This window comes from Gigantopelta aegis, chromosome 9, assembly GCF_016097555.1.
Source record: "Gigantopelta aegis isolate Gae_Host chromosome 9, Gae_host_genome, whole genome shotgun sequence".
NCBI classification, from domain to species: Eukaryota; Metazoa; Mollusca; class Gastropoda; order Neomphalida; family Peltospiridae; genus Gigantopelta; species Gigantopelta aegis.
Window position 1 is genome coordinate 53,910,806 of NC_054707.1, and position 23,823 is coordinate 53,934,628.

Consider the following 23,823-nt stretch of genomic DNA (forward strand, 5'->3'; position numbering starts at 1 on the left):
TGCATTGCATCAGGAGTTACCTCTTGGTTGTATCAGAGGACTCTGTGGGGGAATGAGAAGCAGGGAAGAGGCTGTTATCTGGGCATGTGGCAGGTTCACTCGCTGTCAATTTTTTGAAATTTATTATTCACATCCACAAATATTACTATCACCCAAATTCCTTAATGGGTGTGTTCAGAACTGGCTTTCCTATATGGATCAAGTTTGACTTTCATGGTGATTTACCCATTTTTGACAAGAGTTATGGCCCTTGAACTTAGGAACTGTTTATTTTGTTTTGCTGTTCACACTGCAACATGTTACGTCAGTAAATAATTTTAAACATTAATCCATAAATACAAATGTTTTGTTTATAACTACATAAAATTTTATAATGTACAAAAAATAATCTACAAAGTTGAGCTTAACTTTTAGTTGCCATCCAGATGATACTTTAATATATTGGACTACAGGATAAACAAACATCAACAGGCCGATAGTTTAAACCAATATAATAACAAAATAAAAAAACTGGATGTACAAGATTTTATAAATATATCCATGATCATTATGAATACATTTCTTCTCATCACTAACCAATAGATCTTATTTAGACCACTGGTCTATGATGTGTCGAGACCCAGGTTTACAAATTTATTATACTGTAACTTGGCATTTCGAATCTGTATCCAAAATATTTTGAGGCTTGCTTCATAGCAATGTCAAAAGCAGGCAGCAAAAATCGTATCCACTTAAATAGTTTGTGTAGACAAAATAATCCCATTTGCTTTATTTACAAAATAAAAATATCTAAAATGTTTACCATTTCTAACATTTTCACATTGAACCAATCTAAAACATACTGCACATTAAGCTGAGAAGTGTCTTGCAAGAGGTACCTCATATGAATATTCTGTCTATTCTCAAGATATAAATAGTGGGCTCGACTAAAGTTTTCTTTTCAACAATTGTGACATTTTCATCTATGCCATGAGACTGGCATTTAAAAAAGATTTTTAATTTGTTAATTATATTTTTTAAAAAGAAGTAAAGTAATGTCTTCAATAGTGGAGATTCAAAAGTCTTTGGAATTAAAGTTATTAATATTTCTCAGTGTAAGTCATCTCCTTCCAAAGATCCAGTCTTGCAAAACGTTTCTTATCAAGGTGAACTCATTTGTCCACATACCAGTCTGTGTTCAGTTGTTGGGAACTGAAATGGTGAATGACTGAGCACAATTCCCAGAGTACTTTGAGTGTGGAAGCACCATGTCCATGTTTATCGGTTGGTTGGAAAGAAAGAAATGTTGTATTTAACGACACACTTGCCATATAACCGTGTTATATGGCGTCAGACATATAGTTACGGACCACACAGATATTGAGATAGGAAACCCATTGTTGCCACTTCACGGGCTACTCTTCTTTTTTTGATTAGCAGCAAGGGTTCTTTTATATGCACCATCCCACAGACAGGGTAGTACATACTACAGCCTTTGATATACCAGTCGTGGTGCACTGGCTGGAATGAGAAATGTCCCAATGGGCCCACCAACGGGGATCGATCCCAGACTGACCGCGTATCGAGCGAACACTTTACCATGGGGCTACATCCCACCCCTAACGGTCGGTTGGTTGATAATCAATGTTCATTTGCTGAATTACTAATATACTGAACTTCACTGAAAATGCACCAGTCAGATTTGTAATTGTAAAAAGGATACGAGAACAAAATATAATTAATTTAACTGATTTTGTATAACTGGATATATTCTGGTAGGCAACGTATAGCCCACAAATTGTACACACGGGTTACAGTTATTGAATTTTATAGCAACTTCAAACGTGATAGCAATAATAACTGAAAATTGGGACACGCGTTTTCCTGGAGCACAGTAGTTTCGGAATGCTAGCCACTTTTAGATCTGCTATTCTTTCCGTTCCTCTGAAATCATTATCATTCTTCAATATTCCATAACCATCAACAATCCTCTGTTGGACCAATCACATTTTTACGGAATTTATCGAGGATGTGGGAAAACTTTGACTCTTGCTATTTCTATTTGTGTTTGACGAGTGGTTACTGGTTTCCAATCCACTTGTGAACCTTAAGGTGTTTGTCTGTGAGGGCCAGGAGGTAGGTGGTGTGGTTCACATGTATCATCACCACGTCCACCACTAAGCCTTGACACTGCAGCTGTTGGATGAGTTGACCCGTGCCAGAATCCCAGATCTGGAGCTGAAGAAGAAACATTTTAAACATAACATTTAAAACAAAGAAAGAAACCAGATCAACATAAGGAATGAATGAATAAATGAATGAATTAATGTTTAACGACTCCCCAGCACAAAAATACACATCGGCTATTGGGTGTCACAAAAAGTAAGTCTATAAAAATATTTATATACTCTTCAAAAAAAGTAGGGGAACCTGAAATGTTAATGTTAATATCAACTATTAGACCCAACATACGTTTTGACCACAGACATCCATCCTAGTAAAGAATGTTCAGGTCTGTTTATCAACACACCGAAACACATTCCATAGTTTGCACATGCATCATGCAGTTGCCCTGTACACATGCGTGGGGTGTCATTCTCGATTTTGACCATTTCCAGGAAGGTCCATTAATCACTGCGCAACATTATTTCTGTCAATCTTTTTCATTCTGTTGATCACACAGTTGTTATTATTTTGTTTTTAGTCATTATTATTGTTTGAATTTGCGATTTACTGTTTAAAAAAAAACCCGTTAACTTTCAAATTTCACTTCTGACCCCAATCGTCCTTCAAGATCTTTGGTGGTCATAAAACCAACTGTAATACTGAACTACCGGTTGTAATGTTTGCCCAATTAATTCACTATTATCATATAATCAATCCCCACAGCTAATATACCTTACAATTTTGGCAATTGTAAATTCTTATTAGAGTTCTCGTACTTTTTTGGAAGAGTATATTATTATGTAAAACAACAGTGTATAGATTGGGAAGCCCCAATATGGTAACACTGCCTTACAAAATGGTTAAATTAAAACTACATTCCCTGGAATATTTTTATTATTTAAGCATATAGAACAGAAAATCCAATTACGTTTGGTGCATGTATGACGCCGCACTCCACATTGGTTTCACTACACTGGCTTATCCAGGTCAAAAACAAAGCTATGATTTTGAAAGTGGAACACGTTTGACGGGCTCGTACCGATCTCAGTTTTCATTGGCTTATCACAAGTATAGAATTCCCTAACAAGAGATCTCGTGAGATTTCGCAATTTTTAAACAAATTTAACTGTCTTGATTAAGGGGTCGTCTCGTATCTCCAAAACATATTTATATCCATAGAGGTATGGTACAACGTCTTTCCAGGGGTCGGTGGGTGGGGGATTTGCCTTGAAATTTTGACAGTGGCCAGCTGTTGGCATATGCGTTACATGTAAGGGTGTGTTACTAATTACGTAATACTCTAGGGGTAGAGGAAGAGGGTACTGTGTTCGATTTACGTAACATTTTTCAAGACTATATGTTATTTTTATTCATTACTTAGACGGTCAGTCTAGGATCGATCCCCATCGGCGGGTATACAAAAAGACCATGGTATGTGATATCCTGTCTGTACACATAAACAATCCCTTGCTAAAAAAAAGGTGCGTGTGCAGGGATTTCAGCGGGGTTGGGGTTATAGACTGTTAAGCGAAGTTTATATGGGGTCATGCTCCCCCCAAAAATACATTTCAATTTTTTTAAGCTTGGGCAAGTAAGGGTTTCAACCTCCAATACCCTCCCCCTGCACATGCACCCGATTCCTCTCTAAGATTATATGTCAAAATTACCAAATGTTAGACATCCAACAGCAGATGGAAGGAAGCATAGGATATGTTTTATTTAACGACGCACTCAACACATTTTATTTACGGTTGTATGGGGTCGGATGATTGTTAAATCAATATGCTTTATCTTTGATGTCGTTAAACAACCCCTCCCCCCAACTTTACCCTTTCCAAACGAAATAATATTTATTTGAATTTGTAGATTTTAACATGTAAAATTAAGAAGTGAAAACGTTCATTGTCTACTTTAGTATATTTTATTTTTAAAATATATACATGATTAATGTGTTACTAGTATACAAACTAAACTTTGAAAGTTCTACTAACACTTTATAAAATATCAATTCTGAAATAGGAAGGTACGACTGTCGATAATACGTTGTCAAGATCAAACCGGTTTTAACTATAGCGCAAGATTTCTCTTTTAATTTTTTGAGACGAACAAGACAATTTGAAATCGGCAAATGCACATGTTAACTGAAACTCACAACAGGCTGTCGTTTGCGCTTTGCCGAGCTATGGCGGCACAGGCGACGAATCAAGTGTATACGTTTGACGATATCCGAAGTGCATTTTAGCTTGTATTTCACATTTGTACATGATGTTATAATATGGTAACCAGATAATGTAACTTTAAGCATACATACAGTACATACGTATTACTATATATAACATGAAATCTTATCAATATGAAGAGATTTAAGTATATAAAAATACAGGGATAAAAAGGAAAGAAAAAAGTGAGAGAAAAAGAATGCTGAAAAAAGAAATTTAGTAAGGGATTGTCCTTTTTTGTAGGTAGTTGGAAGATTGGAGTGTCTTTTTATACCCTCACCACTAAAAACCCCATATATTGACTAACTTTAAACAAATTGTAGTTGGCAAATACAGTACTTTCTTTACTGTTGTTGTTTTGTCATAATATTTGGGATGGTGAAGGCATCAATACCATGTAAAACGTTCAGCTTAAAGAGTGCTCTCCATTGATATGACAGCTTAGCAACTTGCTAAAACTACCAGTCTCAGTGGTGCAGTGGTTAAGCCATCGGACTGCATTCTGGTAAGATTTTCCTAGCTCAGTCCAGCACTGCAGCACAGCTCATCAACAGGGTTTTTGGCGAGGTCGAGTTACTCAAATTTAAAAATCTGAACTTACAAAATTATACTTGGTAACTGCTTTGAAGTTTGACATCTATAAACATACTACTTCAGTGCAATAATTATCCAAGAGGCATTATATAAATGTCTATGTAATTTTTAAATACAGATACATTTTCTAATTACTTGATATTGAGTAAACCTGGGTTTAAGCTGTTCACCAAATCCAAATAAATTTCATTATTAATTCGCCAAAAAGCCAACTTAAAAATCACATGCCCTTTGTAGATCTATTGCCAAGTTTTGTGTTTGGCCAACTGACAGGAATTTGGTTAAAGCTCAAAACAATGAATCTGGGGTTGGCGAGTATGGCAGAGTCACACGTATTTTGACATCTGGGTCTGTAACATTTTATTGATATATATTAACCACATTCATATTTTTAGATATATTTTCTTCAATAGACACCAACAATAATAATTCTTATAAAAACTCCATAATGATCAATATATACATTTCCTGTTGTTTATTAAGAAAAAAATTAAAGTTAATGTTCAAATGTTGTGCAGCTGCCAGTAAAAAAATACAGTGCATGTTCTGTTGTCTGTTGACAGACCTGTAGTTCATGCTAGGACAGATGCTGTGTGTTTTATTATATTTGACTCGGTACGTTTCTTTTTGGAACGGTACTGCACTCGCCAGACCCAGCTCCAACGTTTTGAGCTTAAAATTTTCACTCCATCTTTGCCAAATGTTTGATAATTTCAGGTGTTCATCTTAAAACCTGGTTAAATACCACAGAATGTTACTAATACATACTGTTGTGCTGGTTTCGTCCCCTGCACAGACTAGCAGCCTGTGTGGGTTTGTTGGGTGTGGCACCAGGCGGGACCGCGACAGCACGGTTTGTGTACGACCTCCTTTCAGTGTCTGGATGATGTTGCATGAACACATGTTCTCAGCGATCGAGTCAAGGCGAACACTAGCACACGTCATTTCACACATCTGAAAAAAACATACATTTATAGTCACAAAAGTAAAAATTTGCAAAGTTTGTTTTGTCTTGCTACACCACTACAGCATATTGGATCAAGTAATCATCAGCAACTGGATGTCAAAATTTTTATCATTCTAACATATAATCTTCAAAGGAAATCCGCAAGATTTTTCCAACAGCAGCAAGGGATCTGTTATATGCACTTTCACAGACAAGACAGCATATACCACCAACCTTTGATATAATAGCTATGGGGCACCAATGGGTCCACCAAAAGCACAATATCAAGGAATAATGCAAAAATAACCAAGTTATTTTTTTCTATCTTTCTTCTTATTATTATTTCCACACAAAATATACAGTATACAAAATAGAACTGATGAATATTGATAAAATAAACATAAAGAATAAAAAAGCTGATACTAGCATACTATAAAATGGAAAGAAATGGTTTATTTAACGATGTACTCAACACATTTTGACGTCGGACATATGGTGGGAGGAAACCTGCTGTCACCACTTTATGTGCTACTCTTTTCGATTAGCAGCCAAGGGATCTTTTATATGCACCATCCCATAGACAGGATAGCACATACCATGGCCTTTGATGTACCAGTCGTGGTGCACTGGCTGGAGTGAGAAATATACTATAAAAAGGTCTCATCCATAATATAATTATAACATTTATAACACAATTCTCTATATATATTGCAATATAATCCACCAATAAATAATTCTGAAACATAAATATATATAGGACCTACTCTACAACAACCAAATTCTTAGTAATGCTGTCATCGCCAAATGTTTTTAAGATGGTAGGAAAATTATAATTTTTGACCCCCAAAAAGTACACATGGATGATGGGTGTGCCTCAAAGAGTATGACTAATTTTGAATAATCCTTTCACTTGGCATAATACAATTTATTTGGATGAAAATGCCTGTGGATGAGAAATCTGAAAAATATTGTAGGGTTTAAAACGGGATTACTGCAAGCTTTTAATTGAAAAACAAGACGAAAACAGTTTTCAGGTAGTAATAAAATTGAGAAGCCGAGCGAAAAGTGGCGGGTTAGTGGGTGGATCTTGGTATTCATCCTGGATTTATACTTGTGGGGAAAAACCTTGTATGTTTCTTAATTTTATAACACATGTAACAATTTATTTACTGGGTAACTATTGTTACAGTAGATGTGTTTGAATATTAGGCTAGCAAAACATCTGCAAAGTGTGCTTTCGGATGTACATCATAATGCATACACTAAATGTTTTCAGTGGTAAGTTAAAAGTTTGTTTTGTTTATCAAAACCATTAGAGCACTTTGATTTATTAATCATCGGCTACTGGAAAGTTAAACATTTTGCAATTCTGATTATAGTCTTGAGAAGAAACCTACTATGTTTTCCATTAGTAGCAAGGGTTCTTTTATATGCACCATCCTAGACAGGATAGCACATACCATGACCTTTGATATACCAGTTGGATTGGCTGGAACGGGGATCCAAGATAGATCGTATATTAGACAAGTGCTTTAACCACTGGGCTATGTCCCACCCCTCAGAAATAGGCATGTATTATTAGAGGGTTCCCTAGTTCAGTGATCTATACACAACATCGCCTGGTGTCTTAAAATGCTGAGTACTGTATAACAAGACACACTGAATACACAAAATACCTGATGTATAACAATACACACCAAAAACACAAAATACCTGGTGTGTAACAATACACACTGAATCCACAAAATACCTGGTGTAACAATAGAACACTGAATACACAAAATACCTGGTGTCTATCATGCTGAGTATTGTATAACAAGACGCAGAATACACAAAATACCTGGTGTGTAACAATACACATATACAGTAAGTACATTTATAACGAACTACTGCATAGAACAAACTAATCGTAAAGTCCCATTTTATCTCCCTATACATTAATAACCAACTTATGCAAATGCTATAAGAGTACTTTACTTTATTACACAAAATACCTGGTGAGTAAGAATACACAAAATACCTGGTGAGTAAGAATACACAAAATACCTGGTGAGTAAGAATACACAAAATACCTGGTGAGTAAGAATACACAAAATACCTGGTGAGTAAGAATACACAAAATACCTGGTGTCTGACAATCGGCTGTTTGCCAGTTGGTCGGAAACTTGCTAGTAGTTGACGGAGATTTGGTTCAAAATCTAAACTCGTTAAACTTCCTGAAAGCAAGCACGGACCAATATATATATTTTAATAAAGTCTCAAAATGAAAATTTATTGGGATTAAGATAAATATATTTATAAAAGTTTAAAGCACATTAATTTCACAAAAACGAGACACAGCAAATTTCGGGCAATGATGACAGACAAACAAGTTAAGCAGAATTGGTTTTAACAGAGCTGTTTGTACAACAGTCGATGCTGCTTCAGATGGACCACTTTATTACAATTACTGGTTCAGTAGGAAAACCTCATGTATGTTTGATCCTTCCAAATAAACCTGAAACTAGGTTTACAAAAATAAATAGATTTGACACAAAATCTAAACTTACAAGTTTAACTAACTTCTGAGGGAAAAGTTTAACCAGATCAAAGTTTTTCTTAGCCAAAGAAAGTCTCCAATCAGCTTTCTGGCCACTTTATTACAAACACATTCATAACATACTACTGTGCCATCAAATTATATCTGGCAAATGACAGCTTAATAATTGTCTTTACTGATTGGCCATTTGTTATTTTTCAGTCATCTCATCTAGTATAAAATGATCTGTATTAAGCAGTCACCTGTCTTAAAAGGACACTTTCATGTTGATTAATAAATTACAAATTGGCTTGTATAAACCAGTCAACTGCCATTAAAGACCAACTTGTAAAACTTATTCTTAGTTGGCCGATTTACAGTTTTTACCATCCATCATAAAATAAAGTGTTTTGGCAAATTTCCTATAGTCCATCTCATTCTCCTACATACATATTTTTGTAAATAATTTTAGTTTGGTTTGACGTAACAAGAAAAGTAAATGTTTTTGAGAAATAACACAATAAATACTGTTTGTGTGCAATTTAGAAAACACTCGACTCAGAAATAAATAACTAGTATTAAATTCCATAGCATGAGAAAGGCATTCCCAGTGGGATGGGTTATAAGTAGTCCTTTTTCTTAACGGGACATACCCTAGTTTTTAAACACTAAGGCATATTATTTTACTATTAGAGCCTTTTTTGATAACTAAAACCATACTGTACTTAGATTTTATTGTTTAGATTATCCATTTCCATACATCCGAAGTGTTTTGGGTCATCCTGGGTTTTTTAATAACACAAAATGCATTTCTCATATATTACAAAATGCACGTTCTTCTGAGAAGTAAGTTATGGAGTCGAGTTTTAGTCCATTTTTAGAAGGTAGTTCACCATTTCAAATTCAGACAATTATGTTTCACTCAGTTGTAACTTTATCCAAATGTGTTAAAGCTTTGTAGATTAACTAAACTTAGTGGACATTTTCATGGGCTGAAACTAGGGCCTGTCCCTTTAAAAAAAGCCGAGAGATTTATAAGTTAACGAATACCTTCCAATGGCAGTATGTGAAGACGAAGCTGGCTGTCAGTCTTTTTCTCATAGAAACTAATCCGATCCAGTTGTCCAACTAACAAACCTCTGGGCCTGGGGACAGAAACAAAATTAACACTACATCTTAAGTCTAGTAACTTCACAAAATGGATGGGGTGTAGGACTTTAATCAAATACTTTAAAATAAAGAAAACAAAAACAAGTAGACAGAAGTACAAAAGGCATTGTCAATCATTTGTGCTACAACTAATCCTAAACCGTATCGCTGGAATAATGTTGTAAACCGTACTACGGTACATGCTGTGACACTATTACTGTTTACTCACCAAACAGCCCACGTGTTTTGATGGGAACAGATGCACACTCAATATGATTATTTGTGGACACACAAACTATGGTTACAAAGTTATATACAGTGGGTTCCACCTAATCGCATACCGGGTAATGGGAATTTCACCTAATTGCAATATATGTTGAAACACCAAACCATTTCCTATAAATTGTATGCAAGACGAGCTGTTTAATTGAATAGAGTCTCTGATCAAAATCTGTGTATTTCTAAAACAAAATAGCAGAAAAGCAATTTAAAATGTGTTTCAATTCAACAAAATAAATTAAGCGTGCCTTTATTTTATGTCAAAAGAAGTTGTAGTTTAAAATAAATTACGTAAAGCGCTGTAATCACTACAAATGTGCGAAGTCATCCATCTTTGTTCTATCATGTGACTCGGCCGGATATCATAAGCCTGTATTACAGACTGTAGTAATCAATAAAACTTAAGTGTTGGTTAATTGTTTAGGCCATTAAAATTTTTTCTTGTGCGGCATTTTCTTATTGTTTATTTTAGCTAACAGATACACAATAAAGGGATTATCGGCAAATAAAAGAGTTAACTTTGAATTTTGTTGTGAGTAGCTGTGAATGTGAGATCAATTAATGTTTACTGCTGATTGCTAAAATCATTAAACGACTACTACAGAAGAGGTTCATTTAGCAACTGTGAGTTGTCGGCGATCAAAGATCTGGACTGGCTATTTTGCATTATCGACGTACATAATGTACCATCGACATCCCAGACTGCATTCGGCTAACAATAAAAACACGAATACGATACTTACAGAAAGAATATTGTATATTTTTGAGTTACGGTATATGAAATAAAATATATTCCAATCAGTTAGCGCACAAAATCAACAACATGGATGTAAAACGAATCTATTCTAGTAAATAAAAGTGTTACACCATACAGTTTCTAACTGTTCAGGCACATGAATTTGGAAAAATAACCTTTCTGCACATGCACAGTCCATCATTTTTAATTTTTATACCCACTACATGATCAAATATATGTTTCTTAACTATGCACAGTTGACGCACATTTTATTTTTATTATAAAAGGACAAATTCAGTTTCTCAAGCGTTCTGGTCCGGTACGCATTTTACCAACACCCATTGCCAATACTTTGTCAATACAGACAGGCATTACATTCATACCAATGAATAGTTTGTAAAATAACATTTTTCTAATGAACTGATTCTTAATTAACACAATTTATACCCTCAAAATTATACTTACTTGCATGAACTTTATTGTTAATGAAAATGTTCTCAAACTGTGAAGAAAAACCTTGCAAATGAACGACAAACAGACAACAAAGCAGATGTTGATTGCACACGAGAATACAAACTGAACAGATTTAGAAGAAAAACGCAGTTAGAGACATTGACGATATACTTTAAATAAAGTACACCATACTCATGCAACAATTGTCGTTCTGTTTTTGCGATTGATTTTTATATTACAATTTTCAAGAAGGGAAAGTATATTTATGGTTTAATTTTGTCTTCTCTGTTTGACGATTACTGGCATGAATTTATTCTTGACACGTCAATTATCGTAACAAATGCATGAAGAAAAAAATGAAAAACAGCCATTCAGGTAACAGATTTTTTATTTAACGAAAACAAAATACCCTCATCCCATAAATGTGTAACGTTTAAGTAGAGGCTAATCTCGCGAAATATGCCGCTCAATTTGACACTGTTTACACCACTTCGTTACGGTCCACTGAATATCAGTAAGTGGTGCAGTATCAAATGCAGAAACCAGTTATGACCTTTTGCGTAAATGACTAGATCAGGTAATTGAATATAGTCTGTATGCATGGAGCCTATAGCCTATGCAATTACTCGGAACCCACTGTACTTCACTTTGAACCCAATCTGTATAATAATATATGTATGTTACAGTTGGCATTCACTTCCAATTCTGTTTGGTTGCATTTCTTGGTGTCAATGGACACTAAAATGTTCACTAGAGTTGTTTATGTGCTTCATGCGAAACCAAATGATCACATCAGGAACCAGTAAAAAAATTCACAAACTTTACTGTTTTAACATTGCTGAACATAGGGCTGGCATCAACAGTTACTTCTTAGAACTCAAATCTGTTTTCAAGCACATTGATTAGGGAAAGCAAATGTGGTGTGTCGAGTAAAAGCGACTGACCTGAAGCTGGAATTGTGATCGCGTGGCACGTACTGCAGGGCTACAACCGGAGACTTGCTGTTCTCAGTATTCAACTGCTGGACGAAGCTGGTCGTGTTGCGGATGTCAAACTCCAGAACTGTACCGTTCTGAAGTCCGGCATAGAAGAAATTACGATCATCTGCATTCCAAACACAACTCCAAACTGGCGTGGGGCTGTTATATCTGTAACAACACAAAAATGAACTGATTATAATAATAATAATAATAATAATGGAAAAATAGATGAAACTGATAACTTGTTAAAAACATTGCTCAAATTAACATTTGTTAAAATAAGCATTTTGACAAGTAAAGAATATTAGAAGTGGTTTTTTTAAAAACTAAACTCATTAAGTTCAAAATTCTAAAACATAGAACTGACCACGTGCTTCTTTGAAAGACTGTGCAAGGTGGTTATTCCAAAATTTATTAAATCCCCTTACATAGTTGATATAAACCACCGGCCTCAGTAATGTTATGGTTAAACCATCGGACATAAGGTACTGGGTTCACAGCCCGGTACCGTCTACCACCCAGAGAGAGTTTTCATTATCAGTGGGTAGGGGTAAGACCACTACACCGACTTCTCTCTAGCTAACCACTAACTCACTGTCCTGGACAAACAGCCCAGATAGCTGAGGTGTCTGCCCAGGACAGCATGCTTGAACCTTAATTGGATATAAGCACAAAAATAAGTTAAAATGAAATGATACAAACCAATGGGATACACTTGAGGTTATAATGGTTTGAAAGACAAAATATAAAGTTTTTTCAAACTGTAAAAAAGATCTTTGTTTGTTGTGACTACTCACGTCTGTACGACAGTGTTACTGATGATGCTGGTCATCTTGATGGTCCGGTCCAATGAACATGACAACAGAATACCGTCATCCACTACAGGATGGAAACAGATGTCTCGGATCGCTTTGCTGTGGATCGTCAGGAACTGGGTCGTTTTGAAGTCCATGGCACTGATCTACATTTCAACAAACAATCCAAAATAGTAGAATTAAGCCAAAGTTAACTCCAGGGGTTTTAGAGAGTTGAAACTATGTGATAAAGAAACAGGTTTATATCAAATGACTTGACTCTTACCTTGAAACAGATATTTATAATTTTGTATTTATATTAATTTAGTGGTCTCCCTCTCCTCATTTCTCACTAGGACTGTTTTTTGTGTTTCAGTAATTAACATTAGCTTAACATGTTTGAATATAACTGACACTCTCTTCTCTTTTTAAGTATGGGAAATCTGTGTTGTGAAAACTGGCTAATATTAAGTCAATTGCTGATATATCTAAAACACTCTAAACCAAGGAAGAATGCCAACTGTAATGCTGTTCTTCCAATACCAGTCTACACGATAACACCATTATCTTGCATAATACAAAACTCGGCGGCAAAAGTGGGGAAAAACAATTTCTCCGTTTTTAAATGCACATTCAGAAACAAGCTAACCTTTTTAACTCCAAAACCAGGAAAGAGAGGACTAGATGAAGGCTGCGAGATGACCACAGCAGCCAGGGCTCGACTGTACGCTATCACACGACATTGACCAGCCTAAAAAACAATATCACAAATACAAATTGTAATGCCTTACTTCATGTAAAAAATCAGTACTTTTTATATATTATGGCACTGTGATGTTTTGTGGAATGCAAATAATAAATATCGAGCTGGGCCTCCGACAAACATTTTTTCCTTCAGTTTTATACTCCAGATGATGTCGCTCAGGAGAAAGAAGGAAGCTGCCATCACGTGACTGGAACAGGAAGGAAGGAAATGTTTTATTTAACGACGCACTCAACACATTTTATTTATGGCTATATGGCGTCGGAAACTGGAACAGGAAGCAGAGGAATCTTTGAAAGATTTTAAGCCATTCAATTGACTGTCGGGATATTTGGACCAATCTAATATAATTGGGGAAAATACCATTAGTTTGAGATTAAGTTGAAAAGAAATGATTTTTTTCAATTCCATACTCCATCATATCAGTCTCCATCAGTGCCATAATCATTTAAGACTGTACAGAAAATAACTATGTGTGTTGTATTTGAGTAAAATGAATATATACCTCCCATATTTTGACAGTCCTGTCGAGCACGAACCTCCCATCAGACGAACACTGACTGCTGGAGGATGAAGACGTCTCAACATTCGACAAACTCTGACTCGAACTGGCCTGTGACCTGAACATATAAGTTAAAACATTCAGTAAGAACAGCGTAAAAATCCAAGCCTAGAAATAACCTTCCCATCTAACAGACTTGACTTCATTTGTTTTGTGGCTGGATATAGATCAGCGGCAGTGCTTGCCTGAGGTGCATCATGTCATAGGATCAATAACCCTCAGTGGAGCCAACAGATTTCCCTTCTCCCAATTAAAGTCTCAAGACTGCTACAATAAACGTATTGGCATGTGCATACCTTTCTATAGAAAAACGCACAATAAAATATCCTTTTGTTCTTTTAGGTAGAATTAGCCACTATGGTAGCAGTGGGTTTCCTCTCTTATTAACTGGGGAAAGTTTCAAAAGAACCTGTTAAAAACCAAATTTCAGTCATTTAAAATGTGCTACAATATCATTGAACAACTTTCCTTTCCTTTCTAAACCTTCAGATCTCACTCTTGCTCCCCATCACTCCCCCGAGACTAGTTCAAGGAAAGCCAGTTTTAAATCCTCTTGGCATGTGAATGTTTTTATAATTTTAAACGGCACAAATATTTAACACAGAGACAAAGAAAATGTTTTGTTTTTGAACATTTCAAACATGGATGATGATGAGATGAATGATGATGCTGCAGTATTTCCATTTCGGTATGGGACTACTCGACAGGGCATGTGAATTTATATGGTATCAATAAGATAGTATCTTAAATGACTCCCCATAATAATCTAAATTTGGGGAGCAAATAATCACTCCTCTCCATGTACTTCACAACGAGATCATTAGGCTACTTTTATTTTGTTATTATTTTTTTCACATTATTATTACCCCATAAGTACAAAGTTTATCCTCACCTCAAAGCCTCTAACTGTCTCCTCTGTTTGTCGATCTCTTCTCGGAGTCGGTTACACTCTCCGACAGCCAGCTGGTACTGTAAGCGTGTCTGGGCTCCTTCCAACTCAACCCTCCTCCGAGCCTCTCTCTCCTTCTCAAGCTCCTTCAACGCTTGGTCGCGCTCCGTCGTGTCCACCGCCTGCAGAAAAACACAACAAAACATTGAAACCACAATTTAGGGCTCTTACTAGAACTAAGTTTGTTGTAGACAGTTTTCAGATATGTTGGGTACTTTCTTGAAAATTATTACAAAAGTGGTTAATTTTTAAAAATGTACAAGCCAAAAGAAGTTAATTTGAAGAATAATACATTTGTAGGTAACCGTATCAAAGATTGGTGCGCAAAATTAAAAAATTTAATGTGAATGATTATGTTCTATTCTAAATACATGTAGGTAAGTATTGTTATTTTGTACAATATGGTCCATTTCCATGTAAAGAATACCTTTAAATGTGATAAAATAAAAGTATTTATTAAGTTTTAGTCACATTTTCAAAAATGGGGTAAGCATTAAAGGATGAACAAATTTAAAAAGAAGTCACTCTCTAATAAGAAGATGGCAGTAACAGTGTTCGAGATTAAAATTTTTGGGCAGTATCCCTGTTGGATACTAACATTTCAAAACCTGAGAATTTAGTATCCCACTTAAATGAAATTCATAAATAACATCGTAACAAACTTGGACAACACTGTTACTTAACTTCACCAGTAAATTACTACTTTTATTGTTTCAGCGAAAAATAAAAACGCAGGATTAAAGAAACCCAACAGCATTATGTGGTATCCTGGTGGGATACTGGGTCATTGGAGTCTGGTATCCAAAATTAAATTCTGGTATCCCCGGGATATCGGGATACCGTTAATCTCGAACACTGAGTAATTCTGAGTGAACATACCTTTATAGACTTTGTGTAAAGAACCCGAATATCTTGCCTCTTTGCTTTGGAATTGCACTGTGGACATTTACCTCCCTGTCCCTTCAACCACTTCTCAATACAACTAAACAACAACAGAAATGTAACAATCACAAAACCATTGGGTTAGTGGAAATATCTAGGTTAAAATGTTGATAAAAGCCCCAAACTATCTTAATTAAAAGTCACAGGGCAGTCTTTAAAACCTTTATTTGTTGTATCTTAACTGTATCCTGATGCCCTTCAGCTTCAGCTACATTTCTTTTGTTTGTTTTTGAAATAATATGAATTAAATTAAATACCAACTGAAGAAACAGCAAATTAAACTTAGCTTTTTTTTTTCTTTTTTTTTTTGATGACCCCAGAAAAAGTAACAGAAGCAAGAAGAATTAAAAAGGACTTAATTAAATCCTGGCTTCATGTGTGGAAAAAAATATTAAAGAGTATTAATTTATCTGTTGCCGTGGTTATAAAATTTTAAATTCTAGTCTATTTCTTTAAAAAGTCTCATACACACAAATAGCACAGAGTAAATGTCTGGAGACTTTTTCTTATAAAATTGGGACCTAACTCAAACTCACAATTAGAATGCATAGTTTTAACATTATGCACACATTATTTTGTATGCACTTTTGTATCCAGCCTTCTTAACTGGCTTAAGTTCTGTCTTAAACATTTTGTAAGCATGCATCATGGATACCAAATATAAAAAGCAAGTTAAAATATTTTACCTCTGACCAAACAGGTGTCCGCACTTTAACGATGCCAGTCTGTGAGTGCCGGAAGTGGTCCAAGGATCAAAACAAATGGGACAACACTGAAACAGATTGAAACAAGCTCTTGTCATTGACATGGGGACCATTATAGCTTGGTGGTAGCAGTCTCAAGGTTTTTTCTCCCAAGGCCAGAGGGTACGAAGGGTACAATTACGTATCTTAAAATCTTTGAAATTACTGGATACCATTTTTTAAAGGAAGATTATAGTAAGAGAACTGCTGTTTACAATTTGTCAAAGTATATGAAATACAGTGTCCAATTTAAGAAGATTCAAACCCCCAGTCACCTAGTAGAGGTACTTGTAATCTGTTTTGTTTTTATTATGTATCCTAACATTATTTGCCGACAGAAAACCTGTAATATGTATTGTTCAGTCTATTGAAAAGTGCATCTTGCTGCTTGTGTGTAACAATAGCCTACCTGTACGTGTTGACAGTAAGTTTCCTGTCTCACCTGTATATTAGAAACTGAACAGCTGCAGTTTAAAATATATAGTGTCATTAAACATTAGCAGAAGAAAGAATAAAAAAACATAACTAAATTCAATTCTGCTTTCAAATATGAAAGAAAAAAAGAAGAGAAAACAAAAGAGAACATTTATTTATCTAGCGCTGCAAGCATCACAATTCATGAAAGAATTAGACATTGCTATATTAATTTTAGGGTCACATTTTTTGTAGCAGCTGGTGTGTGTGTGTGTGTGTGTGTGTGTGTGTGTGTGTGTGTGTACAATTAGCTACATTTGTCATTAGAATGTTTTATTTCAAAGAGTGCCAACCGACATTATTCTTGATGAATTAACTGCAGCTCTTACCTCATTACAACCAGGGGCCTAATTCACAAAGCTCTCTTAGGCTCTGCTAGACAACAAAGTATTTTAGCATTGTACTGCGCAGGGCTAAAAATTCACGCGAATCTCCGAATCCGATTCGCACAAGCATAAAACATCCGAATCTATTTGGATTCACGTGAAATATTTCCAAAAATTTATTAAATTCAATAATCAGTGAGTAAAACGTTACCGAATTAACAAAATAAAATAATGTAAAAAATAGCTTCAGTTTTAACTGGCTTCAAAAGCATAGCCTACATTAGAATCTGTGCATGTTCGAAACAGTGATTTATCGAGATAGTCTGGCCTGGAGCCAAACGGTGGTTGGCCCATTTCTATGAACCAAATTACCAACAAAGAGAACTGAAAGGAACATGTTTGTTCAATTCTTACATAATAACAATAGACAGTAATTAAGTGTTCCCAAATTTAGTAATACATGAAACATTTCTATGTTAGTTCGCTGATATGTTCCTAACCTTTAATTATCTGCTCTTTTAATCAATACATCTTTTTGTCGGTTGTGGAAATGTGCTTCAGTAATATCCATACAAACATTGTCCCAATGGGCAAAATACATCGGCAAAAGTATCCCATGCGATTTTTACGAATAAGCAATCTTCGAAAAGTAATGGGCTGTGTTCAGCCGAGCGGAAAAACGTCTGTCCGACTGGTTTGTGCGGTTCACAGTAAACCAAATGGCCACAATTGAAACCAATCAAATAGTTTGCGAACATTAGCGAAACGTTTGCTGGCTGAACTTGGGGCTGGTAAAACACTTAAGAAAAACACTGACTGTAAAGAAAAAATGGAACCAACAACTAAAAAAAACTTTTTTTGTTCTTGTTTTTGTGGGGGTTTTTTTTTTGGGGGGGGGGGGGGTGCTGCTTTAAAATTGGATATACTGTTAATGACAAATTTGTTATTCAAATCCATTAAGTAGTAAGGGTTGTTGTTTTTTCAATCCATATACAATTAGTAGCATATGACACAGAATTCTATATACTAACACTGTTAATAAAGTTCTGTAAAAATGTTTAGAATCGGAGGATTCCCGTGGACTGCTTCTGAATTTCAGCCCTGCTGTGAGATCACAAAGTTGCAAGAGTTTGGTGAATTAAGCTACAGGAATCTGGTATTAATTGTTTTACATTCTGTTTTATGATTTTAATGAGTCATTTGCAATGTGTCTCATTGAAAATCTGATCAGTATTTGGTATTGTATTATTATTATTTTTATAATATCAAAGAAACTCCCTATTCAGGGTTTCTGTCAGAGGGTAAAACGGGTATGGCGCCATGCCCAAATGTTTTTTAAAGTTAACCTTTTGACAAAATTAATTACTCTTATCATTATTGTATAATTTTCTTAACCCTAACCCTAAACTTAACCCATTTTCTTTCTGGGGGAGCTGCCATACCCCCTGTTGAATGTGGTTGCATATTTCATAGTGCCATACCTAAAAATTTCTTTCTGGCAGAAATAATGTAGTATTACTAACAGATAACAAAATTAAGCCATGGCTCATATTCATTAATATAACCAAGCAATAAAAACAAAGTGAATGAACAAGACTGATGAAAGTTTGTTTTGTTTAACGACACCACTAGAACACATTGATCATCGACTACTGGATGTCAAACATTTTATAATTTTGACAAAATGTCTAAGAGAGGAAACCCGCTAAATGTTTCCTTTTGTAAGCAGATGTAGCCCAGTGGTACAACGCTCACCTGATGTGCGGTCGGTGGAATCGATCCCCGTCAGTGGGCCCATTGGCCTATTTCTCGCTCTAGCCAGTGCACCACAACTGGTACATCAAAGGCCGTGGTATGTGCTATCCTCTCTATGGCATGGTGTATATAAAAGACAGGATAGCACATACCACAGCATTTGATATACCAATCATGGTGCACTGGCAGGAATGAGAAATACACCAATGGGTCCACTGATGGGGATCAATCCTCAACTGACCACGCATCAGGCAAGCGCTTTACCACTGGGCTATGTCCCGTCCCCATTACTGATAGATAGGAAAAATTAAGTCAATGCTTATATCCATTAATATAATCCAACAATAAAAACTGAAAAAATGAACAATACTGATGAGTAACAACTGCTAAAACCTCACATCACTGTCATCCTCAGAGTCACTCAGTTTTCTCTTCTCTGGTGTCATAAGCTTCCGTCGTTTCGGAGACTGGAATTCCGAAACCGAGTCATTGTGGGAAGTCAAAACACGATGGCTAACTGGGACAACAAGTAATGCTGGAAAACTTTCTGGTGCCACGAACAAAGGCTGCTGATTGGCTGTCTCTGAAGAACCAGCTTGCTGATTGGATGTCTCTTGTGACACTCTCTGCTCATTGGCTGCTGTCCCAGGTTGAATGGTGTCCTGACTGGATGTTGCTGCTGGAACAAGTTCCTGATTGTCTATGTCTTCTGGAACATTTGGCCAGACGGTTACTTCAAGTGGAATATTTTCCTGGTTTGATGTATTATCCTCAAACAGATCAGTGTCTTCATTATCTTCATTATCATTGTCATCAACATCTGTTGTGTTCTGTAATTACAATCAGAACAAGCATTCTAAGAGTACTGCTAAAGCAATACATGCCCCAAAATTTTCATCTCTCCTAAATTCAAGGGCCATAACTCTTTTAAAAAAAGTGTAAATTGCCATAAAAGTTAAACTTGATCTGTAACAGTACATGATAAAGCTATATACAAATTTTCATTTCAATATCTTCAATCATTGTAAAATAAATAAATCTGGAAAACTAATTTTCATATCTCCTAAGTTAAAGGGCCATAATTCTGTCAAAAATGGATAAACTGCCATGAATGTTAAACTTGATCTGTAACAGTACATGATAAAGTTATACATAAAATTTCAGCTCAATATATCAAGGAAAAAAACCCATCCAGACATGTGGGACAGACGGACAGACAGAAGGACGGAGACGAAAACTATAGTCCCCTTTGTTTAGACCAGTAGGGGATAAATAATGCCATTGCTAACATTCTGCAATGATCTATCTGATAACACATATGAACATGAGAATTACAATACCAATATTTAGACTTCAACAGGTCAGTGGAAATTAAAGAAATAAAAATAATGGTGGATAATGTTTGTAATATTCTGGGGAACCAGTACTTTTTTAATAAACAAGTATCAGAAGATGCCAGGCACTGGAGGGACCAAGTAATTATTAATTCATATTTCAAAGGGTATGTCTTAAGTTCAAGGGTCATAACTCTTTGAAAATGCCATACAAGTAAAACTTGTAACAAAATTTCAGCTCAATATCTCAAGCATTGTGAAAAAAGATATATGTGGGACAAATGGGCAGACAGACAGACAGAAGGATGGAGACGAAAACTATAGTCCCCTCTGGTTGGACCAATAGGGAACTAATAATATACAATTTACTGAGTTATATTAACATTCTGGAAATATTTACTGACATTCTGAATGCTCTGTTTTCAGTATTTAAAAAAAATATATATAAATAAAACACTGACCTCTTACTGACAGAATACAACACACCTAATGTTATACCATGCGTAAATTTTCAAATAATCATATTAGCTATTATATACATACATCAGAGTCTACTTGCAAAGCAACAAACTCTGGACTATGTGGTAGTTGAACCTCAATTATTGGGACAGGAATATCATCACCGGTTATGTCCTGAAATTAAATACACATCATTAAAAATAACACTGTTGTGTCAAAACAACTATTATATAGTAGTCATAAAACTAAATTTTGTTTCATTCAGTGTTCGAGATTAACTGTATCCCGATATCCCGGGGATACCAGAATTTAATTCTGGATACCAGATTTCAATAACCCAGTATCCCATATAATGTTGTTGTGTTATTTTAATTCTGTGTTTTTATTTTTCGCTGAAACAGTGAAAGTCATCATTTACTGGTGAAGTTGAGTAACAGTATTTTTGAGCTCGTACCCAGTCTAATGCTATGCCATAACAATATCCCCCCCAATTCGTACCCAATCTAATGCTACATTGGAACAATAGTGTTGTAGCAATAGACTGGGAACGGCTAAGTCACTATAGTTTATGTTGGATGTTTCCTCCGTTTAAATTTTATTTGAGATATTGATTCCACATCTGCAGAAAATTGATACAGGTAGGTTTATCATTAGTAATGTCAGAAACACTTGTAGATTACTGTTAAATTTTAACTTATGTCATTATTACTCAAAAATAGATGCAGCAAATCTTTTTGCCGATTCTGTTTGATTTTCAATTTCATGAATTCGCGATTTCGATTGCAGCTAAACAATAGACTGGGAACGAGAACAGTGTCATCCAAGTTTGTTACGATGTTATTTATGAATTTCATTTAAGTGGGATACTAAATTCTTAGGTGGGATACCAGATTTTGAAATGTTAGTATCCAACTAGGATACTGCCCAAAAATTTTCATCTCGAACACAGTCATTAAAAAAAATTTATATTTATGTTAAAAATAATTTTGTGCTGTATTTTTTTTGTCTGGGAAAATAAATATTAAATATTATTTGTTTTAAATTAATAAAAAGCCACAAAACAATGTCTACATCTCACCACCAGTTCATCTTCATCATCAGTCTGTTCAGGAGAAGGGTCAATTATCTCGACGTCACTGTCATCATCTTCATCCATCATCAAAATGTTCAGCAGCAATCAAACTATCAATACACATACAGAAAATCTATTGTAATTGACGTTTCATTAGTTCTATCATTAAATGTACATTCATAGCATATCATTGTAGATGCACCTAGACAATGATTTTTGCTATATACCTTTTATGTACTGACAAATTGATTATTTATTAATTAATTTAATTATGTGATATGTTTGCCTTTTTCTTTCTTTTTTTCTTTTTTTTAATTCATCATATGCTAAATGTTTACATCATTTAGCAAAAATATTTAGTGGGACAAGCATGTCAGGTGGGACAGATAAAAACGGATATGCACATATGATATAGAATAAGTGGATTCTGCAAGGTAAAATATAACCCTGAGAGGCACATCTCTGTGCCATGGCTGTTGACTCTTCTTGTAGTGATGTATGGATTGAATTCTTGTGAGAACTCCTAGTATATAATATACTGTGAAAGTTAAACCCAGGTATCTGAAAATTGCCAGAATGATTGTTTCGTTCACCTGTCACTCACACAAATCAGATAACACTTGTATAAGTTACAATAAAATAGGTGTCAGGTAACCTGTACAGGTTATGAGAGTCCCATTATTATTCCTTCACAAACACACCAATACATATTACTGTTCACGATTATTGTAAGTGAAATTTATATTTAAACAGTACACAACTGATCAAAATTTAGGTGGCGTTTTCAACCCCTGCAATCGCTCACGGCAATCAGCAATGCCATGGAGGTTTTAGTACTCCACAGTACTTTTTTTGCCTTGGACTGTATTCAGGTTTTTTTTTCAATGGCATGTTTTTTTGCTGTGCACTTTCTTTTAACTGCAGGGTTTTTTGTTAAATTTTTAAAGAACCATTCTAAATTTATTTTAAATGCAAGAGACATCATCAAAGCCTCATAAATATCATTTCTGTTTCTGTAGTAGGACTATAATATATTATTCCTGTTTTGGGTGGGTGGGTTCCTTATTATTTTTTTAATACATATTAGGGTTGCTACCAGTTATTATTATTTTATTTTTCCACGGACATACTTTTTTTTCCCGAAGATGAATGCCTGCAGTTTGTCATCAATAATTTAATAAGTAATGTTTTTTTCCCAAATATCAAAATAGCATAGCAAACAAACCTCAACATAAATCATAAACACCGAAATCAGCTGTCACCATTTACGATCTTCTTCTGCAATCACATGCATAGACATGCTGAACCAGGAGCCTAATCATAACACTGTTCCCTGACCTGCCCGATGTGTCACAAACAAAGCTGGTGGTAATGCATTGTTATGTAACGACCCAGCCTGTCAAACATCAACTGTAACTTGTAAGTTTACCTGTAAGCACTATACGACTGCCATTTTAAAATAAAATAACTTTCAGAAATAGACTTAAATCATCACTTAGGTTACGAGAAATGAAAACAGACGTTCTGTCTGTTCCGTAGTATTTAAGGATTAGCTATTTTTAGCTGATAGCAACATTTGTAAATGGTTTTGTGAAAATGACTATTTTTTGCATTTGGATGAAATCAAAAGG

General features: G+C 35.1%; 1 protein-coding gene across 2 annotated transcripts; it reads right to left on the minus strand.

Annotated features, from left to right (window-relative positions):
• Positions 1-1,475: 1,475 nt before the first annotated feature.
• On the minus strand, positions 1,476-23,815 carry LOC121382080 (E3 ubiquitin-protein ligase RFWD3-like). 2 transcript variants are annotated; one of them, XM_041511558.1, is made up of 15 exons: positions 23,622-23,815; positions 22,199-22,302; positions 21,205-21,294; positions 19,726-20,157; positions 16,716-16,801; positions 15,967-16,069; positions 15,031-15,209; positions 14,082-14,196; positions 13,463-13,564; positions 12,817-12,980; positions 11,984-12,187; positions 9,473-9,567; positions 8,029-8,120; positions 5,727-5,912; positions 1,476-2,217 (listed from the first exon to the last, which is right to left on the minus strand). In XM_041511558.1, exons 2-15 carry the CDS (start codon positions 22,277-22,279, stop codon positions 2,059-2,061), a joined length of 2,088 nt encoding a protein of 695 aa, XP_041367492.1. In that variant the 5' UTR covers positions 22,280-22,302; positions 23,622-23,815; the 3' UTR covers positions 1,476-2,058. The 2 variants fall into 2 exon arrangements, with proteins under 2 accessions (XP_041367492.1, XP_041367491.1); XM_041511557.1 differs by having other exon boundaries at positions 23,418-23,815.
• Between the last annotated feature and the right edge of the window lie 8 nt (positions 23,816-23,823).